This window comes from Bubalus kerabau, chromosome 16 (genome assembly GCF_029407905.1).
Source record: "Bubalus kerabau isolate K-KA32 ecotype Philippines breed swamp buffalo chromosome 16, PCC_UOA_SB_1v2, whole genome shotgun sequence".
Taxonomy (NCBI): domain Eukaryota; kingdom Metazoa; phylum Chordata; class Mammalia; order Artiodactyla; family Bovidae; genus Bubalus; species Bubalus kerabau.
In genome coordinates, this window is record NC_073639.1 from 71,796,865 (window position 1) to 71,816,280 (window position 19,416).

At 37.4% G+C, this 19,416-nt stretch overlaps 1 protein-coding gene across 14 annotated transcripts in view; it reads right to left on the reverse strand.

The window, feature by feature from the left end:
• Nucleotides 1–19,416, reverse strand: part of TTC28 (tetratricopeptide repeat domain 28) — a 580,310-nt gene that overhangs the window by 275,354 nt on the left and 285,540 nt on the right. For 12 of the 14 annotated variants that reach the window (XM_055549377.1, XM_055549381.1, XM_055549379.1 and 9 more), the window contains one exon: nucleotides 7,996–8,143. In XM_055549377.1, the coding sequence (XP_055405352.1) occupies nucleotides 7,996–8,143 (148 nt within the window). Of the gene's footprint in view, nucleotides 1–1,153; nucleotides 1,209–7,995; nucleotides 8,144–12,328; nucleotides 12,358–19,416 lie in introns of all 14 variants that reach the window. The other 2 variants (XM_055549385.1, XM_055549384.1) reach the window with 2 other exon arrangements.

Sequence of the window (19,416 nt, forward strand, 5' to 3'; positions counted from 1 at the left end):
CACCACTCAAGTCCCACCGCTACATATCCAAGCAGACCTCAGAGATGCTGTGGGTCTCCTCCAGACCACTGCAATAGAGCAAATGTCACAATAAGCCACGTCGCACGCAGTGTTCAGCTTCCACGCGCATCAAAGTTATGTCCACACTATACTGTGTCTAAAAAATCCCATGAATTAAAAATACTTTATTGCTAAAAAATGCTAACATCATCTTGAGCCTTCAGTGATCCAACAGCAACATCAAAATTAACAGATCACAGACCACCAGAACAAATACAATAATAATGAAAAAGTCTGAAATATTGCAAGAATTGTCAAAGTGTGACACAGAGACATGAAGTAAGCAAATGCTGTTGGAAAAATGGCACCAATAGACTCACTCGATGCAGAGTTAACGCAGACCTTCCATTTGTTAAAAAAAAAAAAAAAAAAAGAAACAATATCTGTGAAGCACAATAAAGTGAAATGCAGTAATATGAGGTATGCCTGTACTATCCCCAGGTCCTCCAGCCCACATTAATCCTTGGATCTAAACTTCTGATTTATTTTTATAGTTAGTATTGCAGTTTGGCCCTTAACCTTTTTAGAGATGCTTCACATGTGTTAATTTTTAAAATATTTTCCTAGCTAAATCTGAAGACCACTATAGGACTGTTTAATACTTTATTATAAACCATTTCTATATAGGTGAAAGCTCCTAACACATCTGGCATTCAATGAATGAAATGTTTGTTAAACCTGAATCTGAATGACTGATTAATAAACTCTTTCCACCTTTTTCCCTAGAAGATACAAAAGCAGCTCTCTCAACAAATAGCCATCATCTTCACGGACAACCCAGTGTACCCTGCTGTTCCTGAGACTAGCATGACCATATGAAAAAGTGCTATCAATTTCTGTTGTGGTGACAAATGAAACCATCAAGAAATCATCTGAGTTTACTAAGGTAAGATGAAAAACAAAAGTAATGTTTAGCTTATTTTCATGTGGTGGAAAGGACATAGATTAGGGGTCAGGAAGCCACAAGGAGATTCTTGCCATCCAACGCTAGGTTTCAAAGTAGATGACCTTTAAGCTCCTTCTTCCTCTTTTCTTTTTTCCAAAGACAATAGCAGAGCTAATGACTATAACCCTACAGTGAGGCAGCACTTACAACACTTTTGTTGTTAGCTTCCCTGAAAAACTGTTTCTTAGTTGTTCCACTGCGCCTATGTTAAAAAAAAAAAAAAAACTATTAATAGGTTGGTCTCTTTAAATTGTGAATCTCTTGGCCAACAGTACTGCATTAAAATGTAATTTTTACAATTTATGACTTCAAATCTCCACTCACTAAGGAGCTCTCGTCTGAATCAACATTACCACGGAAACCTCGAAACCTACTGATGCCTAGAGCATTTTTTTCCCTTCAATCAGATCACTAAACAGAGAACAAAGAACATTTTTACACCTGTCAAGATGCAAGCAGCGCACAATACCAGTAAACACTTGCGAACCAACAGGGTTAAACACAGGCAAAGAACCCAGGAATTGCTGGAACAGGAAAAGAACAATGCCATACTCAAACAACTGGGAGCAGAATTTTGGTGGTACCTGCTGGACTTGGCAGCCAGTGATGAGCATATTAGCACACCACTGGCCAATCAGCAGGAGCAAAAATAACAATTTTAGAGCTGAAAAGAACTTGAAACCACCTTTTATTTTAGAAATGAAGAATCTGAGTACTTCAGTGCATGCAAGGGCAGACAGCTTGGGACAGAGCCATGCCAAGAACCCACTGCAGGATTCAGGTTCAGGCTCTCTGATACCATACCACACAACAGTCTTAGTTGTTCACACAAGAAATCAATTAGAGCTGATTTTAAGTGGAGAAGAAAGGTACTGAGAGGCTACTGGGAAGAGGATGTGGGTTCAATCCCTGGTCAGGGAGCTAAGATTCCAAATGCCTTGCAGCCAAAAAACCAAAACATAAAACAAAAGCAATGATGTAACAAATTCAATAAAGATAAAAAAAAAAAAACTGTATAGGCTGGATTAGGTGATCTCTAAGGTTTCATCCCAACTCTACTATTCTACAATTCTAATTCCTATCCTACAATAAACTTAGGCTGTTAGCAAAAGGACTAATTGTGTGATTTTCTCAGGCTAGATGGAACAGAGATTTGGCAGCCTGTAAAGATATTTTTCTTTACAGAAATTATGCAAAATACATAAAATATCCAATGTCAAAACAACTTCATAAGAATGTAAAAGTACTTTACAACACTCACGGAACACTATAGTTATGTGCTTTCAAAATGTAAAGGCTTTAAGAATTTAAGATAAACAAAGTCTTATTTCCTCACACTTGAAAAACTTGAAGGAATGTAGTATTAAATAGAAGCTAGTAACAGGCAAATAATCATACCCAGTTAAAAGATATGCTATATTTATTTCATCAGTACTGCATATTTATTCACCTATTAACATCTGTGAATTTGAGATTTATTATCCATGAACTCACACTTCCTTAGTAGCTCAATGGTATAGAATCTGCCTGCCAATGCAGGAGATGTGGGTTCAATCCCTGGGTAGAGAAGATCCCCTGGAGAAGGAATTAATAATCTACTCCAATATTCTTGCCTGGGAAATCCCATGGACAGAGGAGCCTGGCAGGCTACAGTCCACAGGGTCACGAAGAGTCAGACACGATGGAAGCGACTAAACAACAGCAAAAATCCATGAACTCACATGGTGCCTTACAATGGCTGGTTATTTCTATATCTGTGCTGTGCTTAGTTGGTCAATCTGTTCGACTCTTTGTGACCCCATGAACTGTAGCCCACCAGGCTCCTCTGTCCATGGGGATTCTCCAGGCAAGAATAACAGAGTGGGTTGCCATGCCCGCCTCCAGGGGATCGTCCCAACCCAGGGATCGAACTCAGGTCTCCTGCATTGCAGGCAAATTCTTTACCATTTGAGCCACCAGGGAAGTCCATCTCTATGTCTAAAAGTAAAAGTGAAGTGTTAGTCGCTCAGCCGTGTCTGACTCTGCGATCACATGGACTACAGTCCACCAGGCTCCTCTGTTCATGGGATTCTCCAGGCAAGAATACTGGAGTGGGTTGCCATGCTCTTCTCCAGGGGATCTTCCTGACAAAGGGATCGAACCCAGGTCTCCCACATTGCAAGCAGATACTTTACTGTCTGAGCCATCTGGAGTTGATTTTCTTAATACTATGTAAAATAATGATACAACTTTCAATCCAGATTTCTCAGAACTGGTAGGATATGCTATGGGACCCCTGAGGAGAAAGGTAGGCAGGTCCCAGGTAGGTCTGAGAATGCCTTCTGGAGGTAGTGATATCTGAACAGAAACTGGAGCTACGAGAAACCAGTGTTTTCCAGGAACTGCAGGTAGTTTTAGCTGGGAGTATCTTAGTGATGAGAATAAAAAAAGTAAGATCTTTTATACTAAAGCAGCTGGCCTTTATCCTGCAGGCAAAAGGGAAAATGTAGAATTATGAATAAGAGAATGACAGATCACATTTACATTGTAGAAAATTCATTCTGGAAGGAAAGCAAAAGCAGGGACTGGAAAGAAGCCTGGAAAGTCAGTTGGAGGAAAAGTCCTATATTTGCAATGACAAAACAGATGGAAAACAAGAGATAAATTTAAGACATATTTAGAATTTTAAAATCTACAGAATTGAGGAATAAATGTATTAATAGGTACAATGCCTTATTCCAAAGTGATGATATTCTACTGTCTCCTATGAATCATTCTTAAGGTAACTGAAATTGTGCAGACTTCAATCTGTCCCAGGTACTAAGAAGACATTCTGGAGCCTTCCATTTTATCCTTATAACATTTCATTACCATACATGACTAAGAAGGCTTCAACTTTCCTAAAAACCTAGTGATATCACTACCAATTACTATTGGACACAATATAACACTGAACTGCAAATTCTGAAGACCGGGGAAAAGCAGTTTTGGAATGAATCTCCAGAACAGGGATCCAGAGAGAACAGCAGCTGCTAACACATAAGAAGGCAAGCGAAGTGTAATGAGAGCAAAGTACTGCCGTAAACAAAGTATAGAGGTAAGGTTCATAATATTAATTTTAATTTCTATCTTTTCTTGAGCAAATTCCTTATAGAGGAAACTAAGTTAAAGATCACCAGGCATGTCACAAAAAGGACAAATACTGTGTGATTCCACTTACGGGAGGCACCTTGGTAGTCACCAGGAGCTGGGGTGGGGTGAGGAGGGATGAGGAGTTATTGTTTAAACAGGTACAAAGTATCAATCCGGGAGGATGAAAATCTGGAGACAGATGAAGGGCTGGCTGCACAACCTGTGAGTATACTTACCACCACATAATTACACAACTAAAAATGGTCAGTTTGATGTTATGTACATTTTACCACAATTGGGAAAAAAAAAAAAAAGCTTTGGTTCATACTAAAAGGAAAACTTAACCCTGCTCAAAAAAAGAAAAAGAAAAACTGACACGTTTAGCTAAGTCACTTCATATTTTTCTGGGTTCATTTATGAATTTATTTATATGCTACTTCATTCCAAAAGGATTCAAAGACCTTCTAAAGAAATAAGGCAGAAGACATGGTAGTCAGAGTGAGTGGAAAGTAAAATAAGGAAAATTCATCTTAAAGATTGTTAAGTCCTGGCACACTTCTTTAAGGTAGCCAGGACACTGGGTTCTACTGCTTCACAGAGGACAAAGCAAAAGAATCAAGGATCACTTTAGGTTTTCCCAGACCTTTTAGATAAAAAAACACTAAGACTCAGGCAAAAGGCAGTTTTCCAGGAACCGAGTGCTTAGCAAGAGGGTCATGTGTGCTGTGCAGTGTTTGTTCCACATCCACAGCACAAAGACAAGAGCAAGCTCATCACCACCGCAACTCCTCTCCCCAAGAGAAGCGGCGCGCCACACCGCTGGGCGCAGGTGTCCCACAGGGGCCTGCCTTTACGTGCCACGGCTTGATTCTCAAAACAACAGTACGAGCTACTCGTTACCATGCCCCTTTTACAGATACCAACCGAGGGGCAGGCAAAGGAAGAACCTTGCCCGGTCAATAGGATAGCGGATGGCAGTGCTGGGATCAGAGTCCCAGTCTTTTCAGGAGAAGTCAGTTCTGTTTTCTTTTCAACATTTCAGAAACAGGCCATCTGTGAAAAGTGACTGCCTTCTAAAAGAAAATCAGACAAAAAGAGTTATCAAGGGTGGACAATCAGGTAAATAAAAGGTGACCCCAAATATGACTATGAGAGAAAAGCTTATATAAATTCAAGCCATTTTCCACCAGTACATCATAAAAATCAGCTTCCTGGATCCTCTGGAGCTGAAAGAAACACCACGACAGGTGATAGCCCATAAATGTAATAGTCTTTAAATTACCAAATTAACAAGAGGGGAGAAAATATACACAAGAGAACTCTCAGCAAGAAGCAGCCCTGCCGTCTTTAGAGGAACAAATAAAGGTAAACTCAATCTCACTTTGTAATTGTATTATTAAATCTGTGGTTGGCAGCAGGACTATGTGACACCATCCAAATCTGCATAAACATTTATAAGATATAATGAACTGAAACTGCTACAAGATGATCTAAAAAAGAAAAATGGAAAATAGTAAAAGGACAATTTGAGAGTCATGAAAAAGTCTCACTTTATATTAATACTTATATTTGTGTATTTTCATAAATGATTTAAGGGAAATACATTACATACAGTGATGTAAATATATTTACAAGAAAAGTAGATAATCTGATATCTGTTTGGTGAGCATGAATGAAACCATAAAAATAAAGTAAAAAAGACAATGTAATTACCAAAATAGGGAACAACATTTTAAAAAATCAAGGAAGTTTCAATGTGGATTAATAGAATGTAGTTATTTGGGAACAAGGGTATATTATCCCTAGCTTTAAAAAAATAAAAAATAAAAAATAAAACCTTGAAACTTCCCCCAAAGGCCAAATGACAAGAATGCTATGCACAAAGGGGTAGCTTTGTTTGCTTACCGAAGCACTTGGACAAGGGAGTCTCCATGTTGCATTTCAGATTCATTTCAAAATAAAAACAATGGACACACAGATCAGACCTACACGTAAAGCATCCTGGACCGCACAGCTACTCAACAATGGCAGAAACTGAGAACACTGCAGGAGATTAAAATAAACAGTGGGCAAAACATGGGCAGCAAATAATGACAGATTTTGTGAATTATAACCATATGACAAAAAGAGAGGTCATTAAGATGTGCAATGATAAACAGAACAATACTGTGTAAAGCAACAGTCTTTCTATACAATGTTGATAAGAAAAGCCCACCTGGATAGATGCAGTGGTAAAGGCAATGCCAAAAATAAATGACATAAGCATTTTAAGGATAAAGAAGAAAATATTGAAGTGCTCCAGGCACCTGTAAGATGCAGCTTTCTCCAGGGTCGCCCTTAGGTCACTCTGTAAGATGGGAAAGAACATGGCACAGAAAACCCTAAGGGGGACAGTAGCACAGAGCTAATTCTTGCAGTGCACAGAAGATTTTTTTACATTTATCTAAATAAATTGCTTCAAAGGCAAACTGGTAAGTATGATTCTGCTGATCTCAACACATTCACTCCAGTGTTCTAAAGGCAGTAGCAGAAATACTTCAGAATAAAGGGATATCATGAACTAAATAAAAAATGATCTATGTAAATTACCTGCAGAGGGATACAGGGAGAGAATGAGAAAATACTAGAAAAACTGAAAGAAGAGAGAGAGATTGATTTTCGTTGTTGCTGTCCATCTCCCCTCCCTCCCTTCCCACTCCTGGCGCTCCAAAGTGCGTCTGCTCTAAGTCAGAGTTTATTAACAGCAGGTCCCCCAGTGGGAGAAGCCATTAGGTTCCTGCAACAAAGACTCAGCTTTGTATGGGGTTATAAAATTGCAAGAAGAGAGGTTTCCTTACCACTTTTTTTCTAAAACATGAAATCTTTGCTTTCAGGGAAGTATTTTTTATAGCTATGAATTCCTCAGAAACCATATGAGTACCATTTAGTTCATCAAACTTTTACTTAGCACATAAATATTTTGAGCCAAGTATCAAACTAGCCAGTATATTAAAATTATCTAATGCTGCAAATATTTTCAAAACTAAATAAATTACCTAATGATACTGCCATCCACGTTTTTAGGTTCACTCAAAAATATACCATGTCAGAGATGAAAACAGAGTTCTGCTTGACATCATCTAGTTAGTGTGGGACATCATTAGCATCAACCTGCCTTAGTGTCTCCATCATTCCACAAAGATATACACTTTTAGCCCAATCCTCCCAAGAATTCTTCCCACAAAAATCTATGTTCCTCAAACAGAAGTCAATCTGATCTGAGCCTTAGAACATCTCCAACCTTCACAGTACTATTTTCAATCTATTGTTCCAGAATACCAATTGATATAACACAGAAGTAATACAGGTAAAAACCACATATCTACTTATTTTTCTCTTTCCTTTTAATTCAACATAATCTTTTAATGTTCTTCTGAAAAATGTTAGACAAAGCCTATAGTTAGATCCATATTTCCTCTTAAGAAATGTCTAATGTCTTCTCTCATTTGTTTATTTCCAGATGGCATACTGGTCCAGCTGAGCAGATCAATTTACTGCTAGAGATGTTTTGTTTTAGAGGTACAGAATCTGACAACTACAAAAAACATAAGGATTCTTTACATAACCCTAAAATCCAGAGAAGCTGTAGAGTTAGTTAACGAAAAATTCAAAATATAATCCAGGTCCACAAAGTTCCAGACAAGTGGCCTTACCACCGTCCCACTGTGCCTCATAATGTCAGCTATTTACAGTGATTTCCAATTGTCCTCTGTCTAAAACATACAACCTTAGCTAATGTGATAACCTATCAATTCTCAATGCCTGAGTCAAAAATCTTCAAAGATTAGAAATGTTCTGACTTAAATTAGTGTTGGACCAAATACTTTTATCATATTTACCTCTCATGGGAGATTTCATGGCTGCTTCCACCATCCCCACCAGAAGCTGGAGACTCTTGGGGTCCTGAGCCAACCCAGATGCAAAGGCTGCCAGGGCATCGGCATGACGTCCGAGGTACTGGAGGGCAACACCCTGTCGGAAGTATGCCTGGAAATAAATAAAAGATAATGCATGTATTACTTATACACTAGGCTCCACCAGGCTGAGGAGGATTCTTAACTAGAACAACAGGTCGGCAGAACTAAGACTGATGTGATCTCAGTTCAGAAACCTAGTAAAGAGTTTATAATCAAATTTGACTTCTCTGAACATCATAAAATATAAGCATACTTCTTTCAGGAAAATTATATTTAAAACTTTCATTTTTTCACTTCTAGAACATATTAATTTTATCACATTCTTTGGTACTTATTCACATAGAATATAATATTTTACCTTTTTTTTTGATGATTTTAAAAATCTTTTATCCCAATTTAATAGCATAAGCTCCTCAAGAACAGGGGTTTGGAGATTTCTTTACATCTCACCAAAGTATCTGGTACAGTGCAAGACAAATGAGAGACACTCCAATTTCACTTATTTTGTTTTCTCCTCATTAATTAAAAGAATATATCAGCATGTGATGAGTATTAAGATAATTGTAATAATGAGTAACACAACATGGCTACATTTAATGTGGTATTTCAGACATAGTATTTTAAAACCATTATTTAAAATAAATGTGCTTTGCTTAGAAACAAAATAAGATTGCTGTTGTTTGCATCGTTTAATTGGATTAGTTTAAAAACTGGTATTATCAACTGTGAATATAAGAAAACATTCCTCCTTCCAGCTAATTACAGAAAGGGCCAGAAAATTAATAAAATATTTAAACTTCATAATGATCGTAAGAACTTATAGTTTATTTTCAAACACAGAGTAAAATCAAGTAAATGATCAAAGTGTTACGAGTATATAACCAGCAAAGGACTTTGAACCTGATTAAATAACACATAAAACTGACATATTATTAATACATTCATTGCTTATATGACATCTGCTTCCAAAATACTTGGCCTATTTAAATACTTTCATAATACTCTACGCTTGTAACACAAATGTCACTTTTTCGTCCAATATCCTTTTCAATGGCAACAAATTGTATTTATGGGCTCTAAATGAAGTTTCAAACAACTTCTAAAACTACTATTCAAATGTAATACATAATTTTATAATTTTATATTATGTATACACACTATGAGAGAGCACCTTTCATGTTTACAAAACATAATTACTTACCTTATTTCATTTTTACAACTATGCTTTGAGGTAATTTAAGATAAGCAATACTATTCAGTGTTTCTATTAAGAAACAATCCATAAACAGAATGAATACTCAAATTATTATGGTCTATTCAGACCTCTATTAGTTTAAACTACCAGCAGCTGTTAAAACTCAGACTCCAGTAAGACAATAACCTGTAAATGCACTTTCATCACTAATTCATAAGATCACTTCCTTTCAGTGGACTCAGTCACTTTTTAATCTTTAATGTGTTTATACACATTTTTTACTACCCTTTTCATCTAACATTTTAGGTAATTTCTATAATCCAAGAGGCAACATGCACCACATTCCAACTAAAAATAACTATAGTTTATATAATTCTAGAAATGCTACATTAAAGCTAAATTTAAAAATTTATATATGTGTGTGTATGTATATATGGGCTTCCCAGGCGGTGCTAGTGGTAAAGAACCTGCCTGCCAGTGCAGGAGATGAAAGAGATAGGGATTTGATCCCTAGGTCATGAAGATCCCCTGGAGGAGGGCATCACAACCCACTCCCGTATTCTTGCCTGGAGAATCCCATGGATAGAGGAGCCTGACAGGCTACAGTCCATGAGGCCGCACAGAACTGAAGCAACTTAGCACAGCACAGCACACACGTATATATAAATATATACATGAAATATTTATAAAATATTATTTATGAAGAGAGACCAAATAAGTCTGTGGTTAATGGTTTCAGGTATATATTTTAAGAAATACAAAATCTATTGTGATAATCATTTCACAATATATGTAAGTCAAATCATTATGCTATACCTTAAACTATTAACATAGTGCTATAAGTCAATTAAATCTCAAACTGGAGAAAAAACATAAAAAATTTAATTAGTCTCAATGAATTTTGATAATTTTTTATCTGTTTAAATCAAAGCATATCATTCATTATTTTACTGAGAAAATAACTGATTTTCCTATCTCCCAAATGAAGTCTCAGAAAAGTATGATGTATATACTCCTTAGTGGGTTCAATGTTAATGGAAAAGTTATGACATCAAATAAACAAAGGAGTTGTTCCCCTGGGAACTCAGCTGGTAAAGAATCCACCTGCAATGCAACAGACTCTGATTCAATTCCTGGCTCTGGAAGGCCCCCGGAGAACAGATAGGCTACCAACTCCAGTATTCTTGGGCTTCCCTGGTGGCACAGACAGTAAAGAACTGCCTGCAATGCGGGAGACCTGGGTTGGATCCCTGGGTTGGGAAGATCCCCTGGAGGAATACATTGCAATCCACTCCAGTATTCTTGCCTGGAGAATTCCCATGGACAGAGGAGCCTGGTGGGCCACAGTCCATGGGGTCGCAAAGAGTCGGACACGACCGGGCAGCTAAGCACAGCACAACACATACATGTTATGCTTTCTTAGGACACTCAGAAACTAGATGAGGAAAGGTATGACTCGATCATGCTGCCCAGAGTCTCGGTTTCCCTTCCTTAGAAGATTTTGAAAAGAGGTAAAGGTGAGAAGGCTCAAAGATCTCCCTTGATCCTTCCTTATGTCCTTCCAGAATCCCCAACCCAACATCACAATATTTTCTATTAAAAGCTTAGAGTTGTCAGCACAGTGCCTGACATAGAGTAAATACTTAATAAAGTAAGCTATTTTGATTATTAATTAATGAGGAAAACAAGAATATATTATTACAGACTAAAAGAACATAAAGAGAGCCCAATAAATATTTCAAACATTTCATTATTCAATATAACAGCATTCAATTCCTGTCACTGCTTTATTCACTCCTCCCTCTTGCTCCACGTAAGACTGTTAGCAACTGGGAAACTCACTGCTGTAAGGCTCCCAGACAAAATCTGAACCACCCGACTAAAAGAAATTGGTACCAACAAGCCTTGGGAGATGTAGCAACCCACCTCCCGCCACCCGCACCCCCCCCCACCCCCCGCTTAGGATTCTCTGTCAGTCTCTCCCAAAGGAAAGATCAAGAAGCACTGAGTTTTACCGCTGTTTACTAAACTCAAAGAAAACTGATGTGACCTAATTCTTCTCTTACTATCATAGGTTTCATAGGAAGCAGCAGCATCTGGGAAAGGGACAAATCTGGGTCACTTAGGATTGAGCCCAGCCAACCTCAGATAATATACTCCCTGTTTCAGCACTCTTCATGTATATACCTACATTCTGGTCACTGTTATGCAACAGAGAAGGAAAGGCAATATGGACTGACTTTTGAGAGCCCCTATTCCCTGAGAACAATGGCTTTAACCTGAAGCTTTAGCCAAGAAGAAAGACTTGCAAGGAGCTAGTTAATACACTGGACTACAAGGGGAATGCCTAGATTTTAAAGTGTTGCAGAGTTGTTTATATATTTGTTGTTACTACAAATATAGTAAATACAAATACTTTGTATTTACTACAAAGAATCTTCCGTGATTATTCCACACATGCTACTAAGTAATCTCACAAATAATAGAAATGCAAGTAGGTTACAAGTATGTTTTCATTCCTTCCATACTACTTGAATTAACATTCTCTAAAAATCCACAGAACCAGGTACTGTGATGTGTATCACAAATAAAAAGAAATAAAGATAGGACTTGGACTCAAGGTGCTCGCAGTCTAGAAGCAAAGAATATAAAATTTCTTGACTGCTACCTACAATAACTTTATAATAGGAAGGGTTTGTAACATTTTAGCAGTAATAAAAATGTAACTAATGACCAAAGTGCTTACATCCTTTGGTTAAAATTGTTAGTATTTTGTCCTTAGTGAGTATACATTCTTCTCATCTCAGAGAGTTTGCTAGACTGAATGAGTGTGTCACTCCAAAATTAGTAAGCTGAAACCTAATCACCAGTGTGATGGTATCTGGAGGTGGGGCTTGGGGAAGTGATTAGGCAGTGAGAGTGCACCCCTCAAGAGTGGGATTAGTGCCCTTATAAAAGTGACTCCAGAGTGCTCCCTCTTCCCTTCTATCACATGAGACCAGGCACAGCAAGAAGACAGCCAGGAAATCAGCCCTTACCGGATACCAAATGTGCCATTACCTTGATCCTGGACTTTCCAGCCTCCAGAACTGTGAAAAATAAATGTGATTTAAGCCACCCAGTCTACAGTATTTTATTTCAGTCCAAACTGACTAAGATAGGGTTAAAGTAAAAACACTCAAAGACTAAACATGTGAAACAGTAAGCTATTCACCCTTCAAGTACCGCAGAAGCAAAGAAGGACCTTTAAGTCTTTTCTTCCAACATTCTATTCACAATTCTAAAACATCAATGAACTCAAGAATAACCTAAACTTCCCCCTCTTCCATGGCTCAAATGAGTAATAAGATAAATTATGCTCATAGGTACATATGTACATTCAGAACAAAAAAATAAATGTATATAATATGTAATGATACATAAAATTAAGTGTTTGCTTACATGTACAGTATAATCTATTACTTAGTACAAGTGCTCCCAAACACTCTGCCTTCAATTTAATGTGTACTTTTAAATGCTGTACTTTAATGTTCCTAACCTGTTTTTCATTGTTTGAATTTGAACTTTTTTTTAAACATCTTCTGAAGAATACATCTCTCTATAACATGGTAGTACACTTGCTAGCCCATCATACCACCTGCTACCATAACATCACCATCTTGTCAACAATACTGGTAAATCACAGAACTATTTCACTGACTTTTGCCTTGCTATTTCATTTTAAAATGAGGAGAAATTGCAAAAATAGAAATACTGATTCTAGATTTTAAAAGCACCAGCACTAAACTATAATTTAACCATGACTGGGTCAAAAGTGAAAACGATTACAAGGTGCCAAAAGTAGAAAAGGTTTAACATCACACAGATCTAACTATGCTCAGTGTTGATAGAAAAGGATACAATTAGAGAATATATTTTTTTTAATGAATCTTAAAAGGAAAGCCATGATTTGAGATTTTATTTTTCAGTTCTCTGGGAATTAACACTCCTTACTCACTGAATTTGTCAATCTCTTGATTAATATTTGTATATTTGACATCTCACATATTTGACTTTCATATACGTTTTTAGGAAGGCATTATATGAGAAAATAAAAGACTGTATTCCTTAAAACATACCCATCATACAAGCAAAATGTAAATGTACACATAATGCCCACTATAAAATTTACTACACATTATAAATTATGTCACATTAAAATATGACACATAAAAATGAAGGGATAGGACCCATGTCCTCAACAAGTTTCCACAGTCTTGCATCAAATAGGAACCTGGATGAATACATAAGCACAAATTATTTTTGTAACATATTTTGTTATGTATGCTCATTTAGGACAAAGGAGAAATTAACAGAACTTTCTACAATGATGAAACTGTTCTCTATACTGTCTAATAACAGTACCCTCTGGCCAGCCACCTGTGGCCACTGACCATGTGAAATGTGCGCCGTGTGACTAAGAAACTAAATGTTAAATTTCCTTTCATTTTAATTACTTTAAGTTTAAACAGTTACAACTGGCTAGTAGCTACTGTATTAAGACAGTACAGCTCTAGAGTTTGGGTCTTCCTTTAACAACAAACCTCCAAACACAAAGTGAAAGGGTATACACTCAACAAATAAAAATAACTACTACAAAAGCTGGAAACTGAAGCTGTGTGATTTACTTCCAGGCCAGCTGCTGCAGAGAAGACTCATTGGGCTGACACTAGAATCCTGTCCCAGTTGCCTTTCAGCTGTGTGCCTTTAGTGCTTCTCCCAACTTCATGTTCCATTTCCACTTTCAGAGAGGATAATAATGACCTCAACAAAGAATGCTAACTGACATATGGTATATGAAACAAAGAGTGGGTACATTTTTAAAAACTGAAGAGAAGTGAATTTCTCACTATTGAGTCTCAACTTGGCATTTGCTATTTAATCAGGTGGCTCATCTGCTTTATGAGTTCACACAATAGAAATTACTTGTGGTAAAGTGGGTGAGGAACTGCCAAAGAGTAAGCACAAAACAAAAATTGATGATCTCAATGATCACCTTTGGTCATTAACAGAATAGTTAACTTATGTTTGGCATCTTCCATTTCAGAAGCCTATAAATAGGTAATCTGTTTAATGCAAATGTTTAAATCAAAATTGCTTTTAAAAATCTTTACACTTTTGGCACTTGATTGGGTAGGCTTCAATTATCGAGTAAATTTGTTACCTGGGAAAAACATCATATGCATTTTAATTCAAGTCCCTTAGCCTAGGTGGAAAAGAAGAAAGAGGTGGCAAAAAAATAGATGACACACAAAAACCTATCTGTAGAAATATGAAAAAGTCCTTTCTATCAGAGACTCTATCCTGATATACTGATGATGAGAATTACAACAAGGTGTTCTGAGGTCCAAGCCTGAACACCTACCTTAGAATTAACAAGCGCCCAGCCTTACCTTATCAGTCTCGCCATTATAAAACCATAACTTTTAGTGCAGAGACGCTTTATTTCCCCAAATCCTTTCTCGTTATCATTTATTGAACCGCTACTCTGTGCCCCACACAGTGCTGGTTGTTTTCCATAGCTCATCACTCACGTGCACCATATTCTGCAAGAAGTTCTTACCACAACTACTGCACAAAAGAGGTGGTTATGAAACTCACCCTGCTGCCAAAAACTCTTTCTACTATTCCACACTACCTCTTTGATAAAAGAATTAATAGTGTGCAATTAACCTCTAAATCAAGGTTTTTGTTTGGGAATTCTTATACTGGCAAAATTCAACCTATGGAGGCAGAAATGAAGGAAAATCAGAAATGACACAGAAAATTTATGAACATGAATATTTAATCTCTATTCCATTAGCAACCGTTGATTGTGGAACAATTTTTAATGAATTGGATGGAGGGAAAATTCATTTCATTAACCTTTCATATAAATGTATTATTATTGAACCAAACAGGCCACTGTACTTGCAACTCAGTTCGATGTTAATTAGATTACAAGCATGAGGCTTTAAATCAAAGAGGAACAAAGGGAGCCATCAGCAAGCTTCTCAGCCAATGCTTATTTGTTTGCTGGCTAAAAATGGATTTCTACCTGCAATACAATTTGCTATGCTTCTTTAATTTTCTGAGATTTTCAAGTGGAGTTTCTTCTGCTTCTATATGCTGACATTTTGTATTAAAAATAAAAATAAACAAAACCTTGAGAATCGGCAAAGAACACATTCTTCATGTAGCAATGTTTTACCTGCTCAGCTGGGAGTAATCATTCCTCTCTCGCCAGAAAGCTATGCTTATATTTTTTTTACTAGTCTGTCTTACTATATGCTGAAAGCACATGCAAGAGACTGAAGGCTATTTTAGAAAACACCATTATTCAGTGTGTAACCCAGAGTCAAAGGCCCTAATGGCCTAAACATAATGTTCTAACCAAATCTGCAGCTGTTTTTCTCTTCAACATTGCTTTTGGTACATTCAATATCAATTTCTAAAAGAAATCTGCTCTCAATCATGATTGTTTCATACCATATCAGCTATTTCTTAACCCTAAATTAATTTTAAATAATTATATCAAACTTGTTAAAGTAACAGTTTATGGGAAAATCATATTTTGAAAAAAAACTAGAAATCTGATGAGCAGTTAAAGATGAAACGACAACCAGGAGTTAAACAACTAAGTAGGTGCCGTTTTCTAGCACTGGAGGAATTCCTAATGCTGAAGTTCATGTCAGATTATAAAATCTGTGTGCCATCATCTGGAGTTTCCCTTGTAAACTTTGGAAGTAAACAATGAAAGAAGTTTGAAGTCTCCTAGAGTAATGGTTCTGAATTGCCCATACCCTGTGTCGTCACTCTATGGGTGTGGCACAGGAGGAGTGTAAAGTCATGCCAAAAACAACACCAGGGAATTTTCTGAACATTCTCCAAGTAATCATCTGGCTTCAGCATAAGTTCTGTGCCCCTCCCCCCACCGACCCTCCCTCTACTCCAGAGCACTGAGCACCTGTGCCTTCACACATACAGATGATCCTGGGGAGAGTGTGAAACCAGGGGCAAAATGGGAAAAAATAATGGTGAGCAAGGGAGTTAGGAAAAACACTGACGCCAACACATGGGAATTATAGGATTCACTAACTATTGAAAAAAGCACTTGGTATCTCACCTACCATAATGCAGCTACAGCCAAACCATACCAGACTAACAGCAATCGACTCCCTCCAGAAAGCAGTCTGTAAGAAATTACGGCCAGAAGTGCTGTACATCAGGATACAGGCATTCTATACAAGGCGTCCTTGAGCAGATGAAATCCCACCATTAGTTGTTCATTCTCTGATCTTTCTGATCTACCAGCTGATAGTTTGATAATTCTTGCTTTTCTCGTCAAAGTATAATTCAAATGCGAGTCCACAGCATTATACCATGGAGGTCAAAACTATATGATAACATGACATGTCTCCTGAAACGTCCAATCTATTTGAATTTTCTGGGAGAGAATCTTTTTAATTAATAAACTACAGCAACTCTAGATTCACAGCAAAACTGAGTGAAAAATACAGAGAACTCCCATACAACCACTGTTCTGACACATGCAGAACTTCCTGTGCCACTGTGGTACTTTTTTAAAAAAATAATCAATGGAGAATTATTTTTATAAGAAAATTACAGAAGAAAATAAGAGAGTTCACACAATTTTTAAGAAACACAAATAAATACCCATCTACAGTCCATCTGTAGCCCCAATCCCTCGGATAGTCCTCTCTTCTGACTCCTCAGGTACTGGGGAAGCAAAGTTGGAAAAGCACCACAAGGAAACACTGATGGCTTCATCGTCGTCAACTGCCAGCTCACACACAGAGCGCCCAGAAAAGAGAGCGCACTGAGAAGAGGGACAAGACAGGCTGACATGAGCAAGTGGTAAGGACAGAGCTGAAAGGCAAGAATATACCTTAGAAAAACTTATGCAAATGTTTCACGTGTGCTTTTCTAAACAATGAACTTCACGGACTATGTCTTTCCCCTTCCTATATCAGGTAATCGTTCTACGTTGTCACATGTGTGTTAAGGTGCCACACATCACAATGAAAACCAAGAAAAAGAAAAATGTCTACCCCTCAGTATCTACCACCACAAAAACATAACGATATACTTTTGATCTTTTCAAAAGAGAAAGGGTTCCATTTCTAGGCAAGATAGAGTAAGCATCCAGTCTTTCCACTGAATACCATCACATTTGGAAAGACTTCGTGGAACAGATCTCTGAACAGTAAACACAGTAGATGAACTGAGGAAAGAGACCAGAATTCAAAGCAGTACCCAAGTAGCAACGGGCTTCCTCGTGTGTTCTGTATTCTTCCCATCTGGTATCACCCGCCTTGGATTCAAAGGCAGCTCAAAATGAGGAAAGACTCAATGGTGCAAACAGAAGCTCTCCAAGAAAAGTCCTATTCCAGTCAGAGAAGCAAGAAAGAGAACTCCCAAGGGTCAGAAAGAGTAGAAAAAACCCATTTTAAAAATCCTCTTTCCATTCTTTCTCAGTCGACACCTCAGGCAAAGCAACGGTGCCAGGGAGAGTGACTGCAGTGGCTGCTGGGCAGGCATATAAAATTGTGCGGGAGAGAGCCCTGATCATAGGACCTGTGGTTCCCAGAGTTCAGGATGAGTCCCAGAGCTTTTCTCTCTCTTTCTCTCTGCCCTTTCACTACTTGATGCCTCATTAAAGACATAATTATAGGATATGCATGGCAGAGCAGAGAAACTAAAGCCCTAGTTTTGGCTAGTGGATGGGAAGGGAAGAGGACAGCCAGAGAGCTTGAAAGTGTTGGGGAATTTTTAAAAAGATGTAGGAGGGAGCTCATGAGAGATCCCATAAAGAGGTGTCTGGATCAAATAGCATACCAAGGCTTTGAGAACTAAACTACAGAACAGACTACCATCTGGTTCTCAAACTGGCCATTGGGTGGTGCATACAAAGGCAAGGTCCCAGTACAACTACAAAAACTCTGAAAACTTAACCAACTTTGGAACCAAAGTCCACAAAATATGGGCTGAGACTTACAGCCTAAACCTAATCAGGTGAATAGTTTATTAAAATAAACAAATTTATTCTTCTTGAATTATAAACAAGATGTAATGAATAATATCAAAGCATTTGGGATATAAGCAAAATCACTTCACCTCTGAAGAACTGAAAAAAAATCTCTACTTGCAAGGAAATCAACACATGCCAACTCTAAAATGACGCAGAAGTTAACATGATCAGACAACTATTATATTCATGTTGTGAGACAGGCAAATAGTCTTGCAAAAAAGATGGCATCCCCAGCAAAGAAATAAAAGATATAGAGAAAAACCAAATAAAAAATTAAATATAACTATACTGAAATATCTAGGAAGGGGTTCAATAGCAGAACTTTGATTACAGAGAAAAGAATCAGTAAATTTAAACACAGATGAAAAGAAATTACCCATCTGAACAACGGAGAGAAAGATAATAGAAAACCAAAGATATTCAGAGCCTCAGGGATACACTGGGCAATAACAAAAGCTTTAATATTCATGTCATTGGTAGGTATCCCAGTATAAGACAGTAAGGAATGTGAAGCGTGGGGAAAACTTGAAGTAACTGAAAATTTCGCACATTTTGTGAAGGACATAAACCTACAGAGTCAAGGTCAGCAAATCCCAAATAGGGTTAGCCCAAATAAATCCATGTTTCGAAGCATCATAATCAGCATTTGTTGTTGTGTGTATAACTTTTCTGTGACCCCATCGACTACAGCCCCCCAGACTCCTCTGTTCATAGGATTTCCTAGGCAAGAATACTGGAGTGGGTTGTCATTTCCTTCTGCAGGGGATCTGCTCGACCCAGGGATCAAAACTGGGTCTCCTGTATTGACATATTGAAAACTAAAAACAAAGAAAAACATCTTGAAAGCAATCCAAGAAAAATGCCATATAATTTACAGGAAAACTACATTTCCAATGACTGCAGATTTTTCATCAGAAACCATCAAGGCCAGAAAGCAGAGGAAAGAAATTTTTAAAGGGCTGCAAGAAAAGAAATATAAACCTGAAATTCTATAAACCTTCAGGAAAACATCCTTCAAGAATGATGCTGAAATAAAAGGACCAGGAAAACTTGAGTTAAAAAAAATAAAGAACCCAAT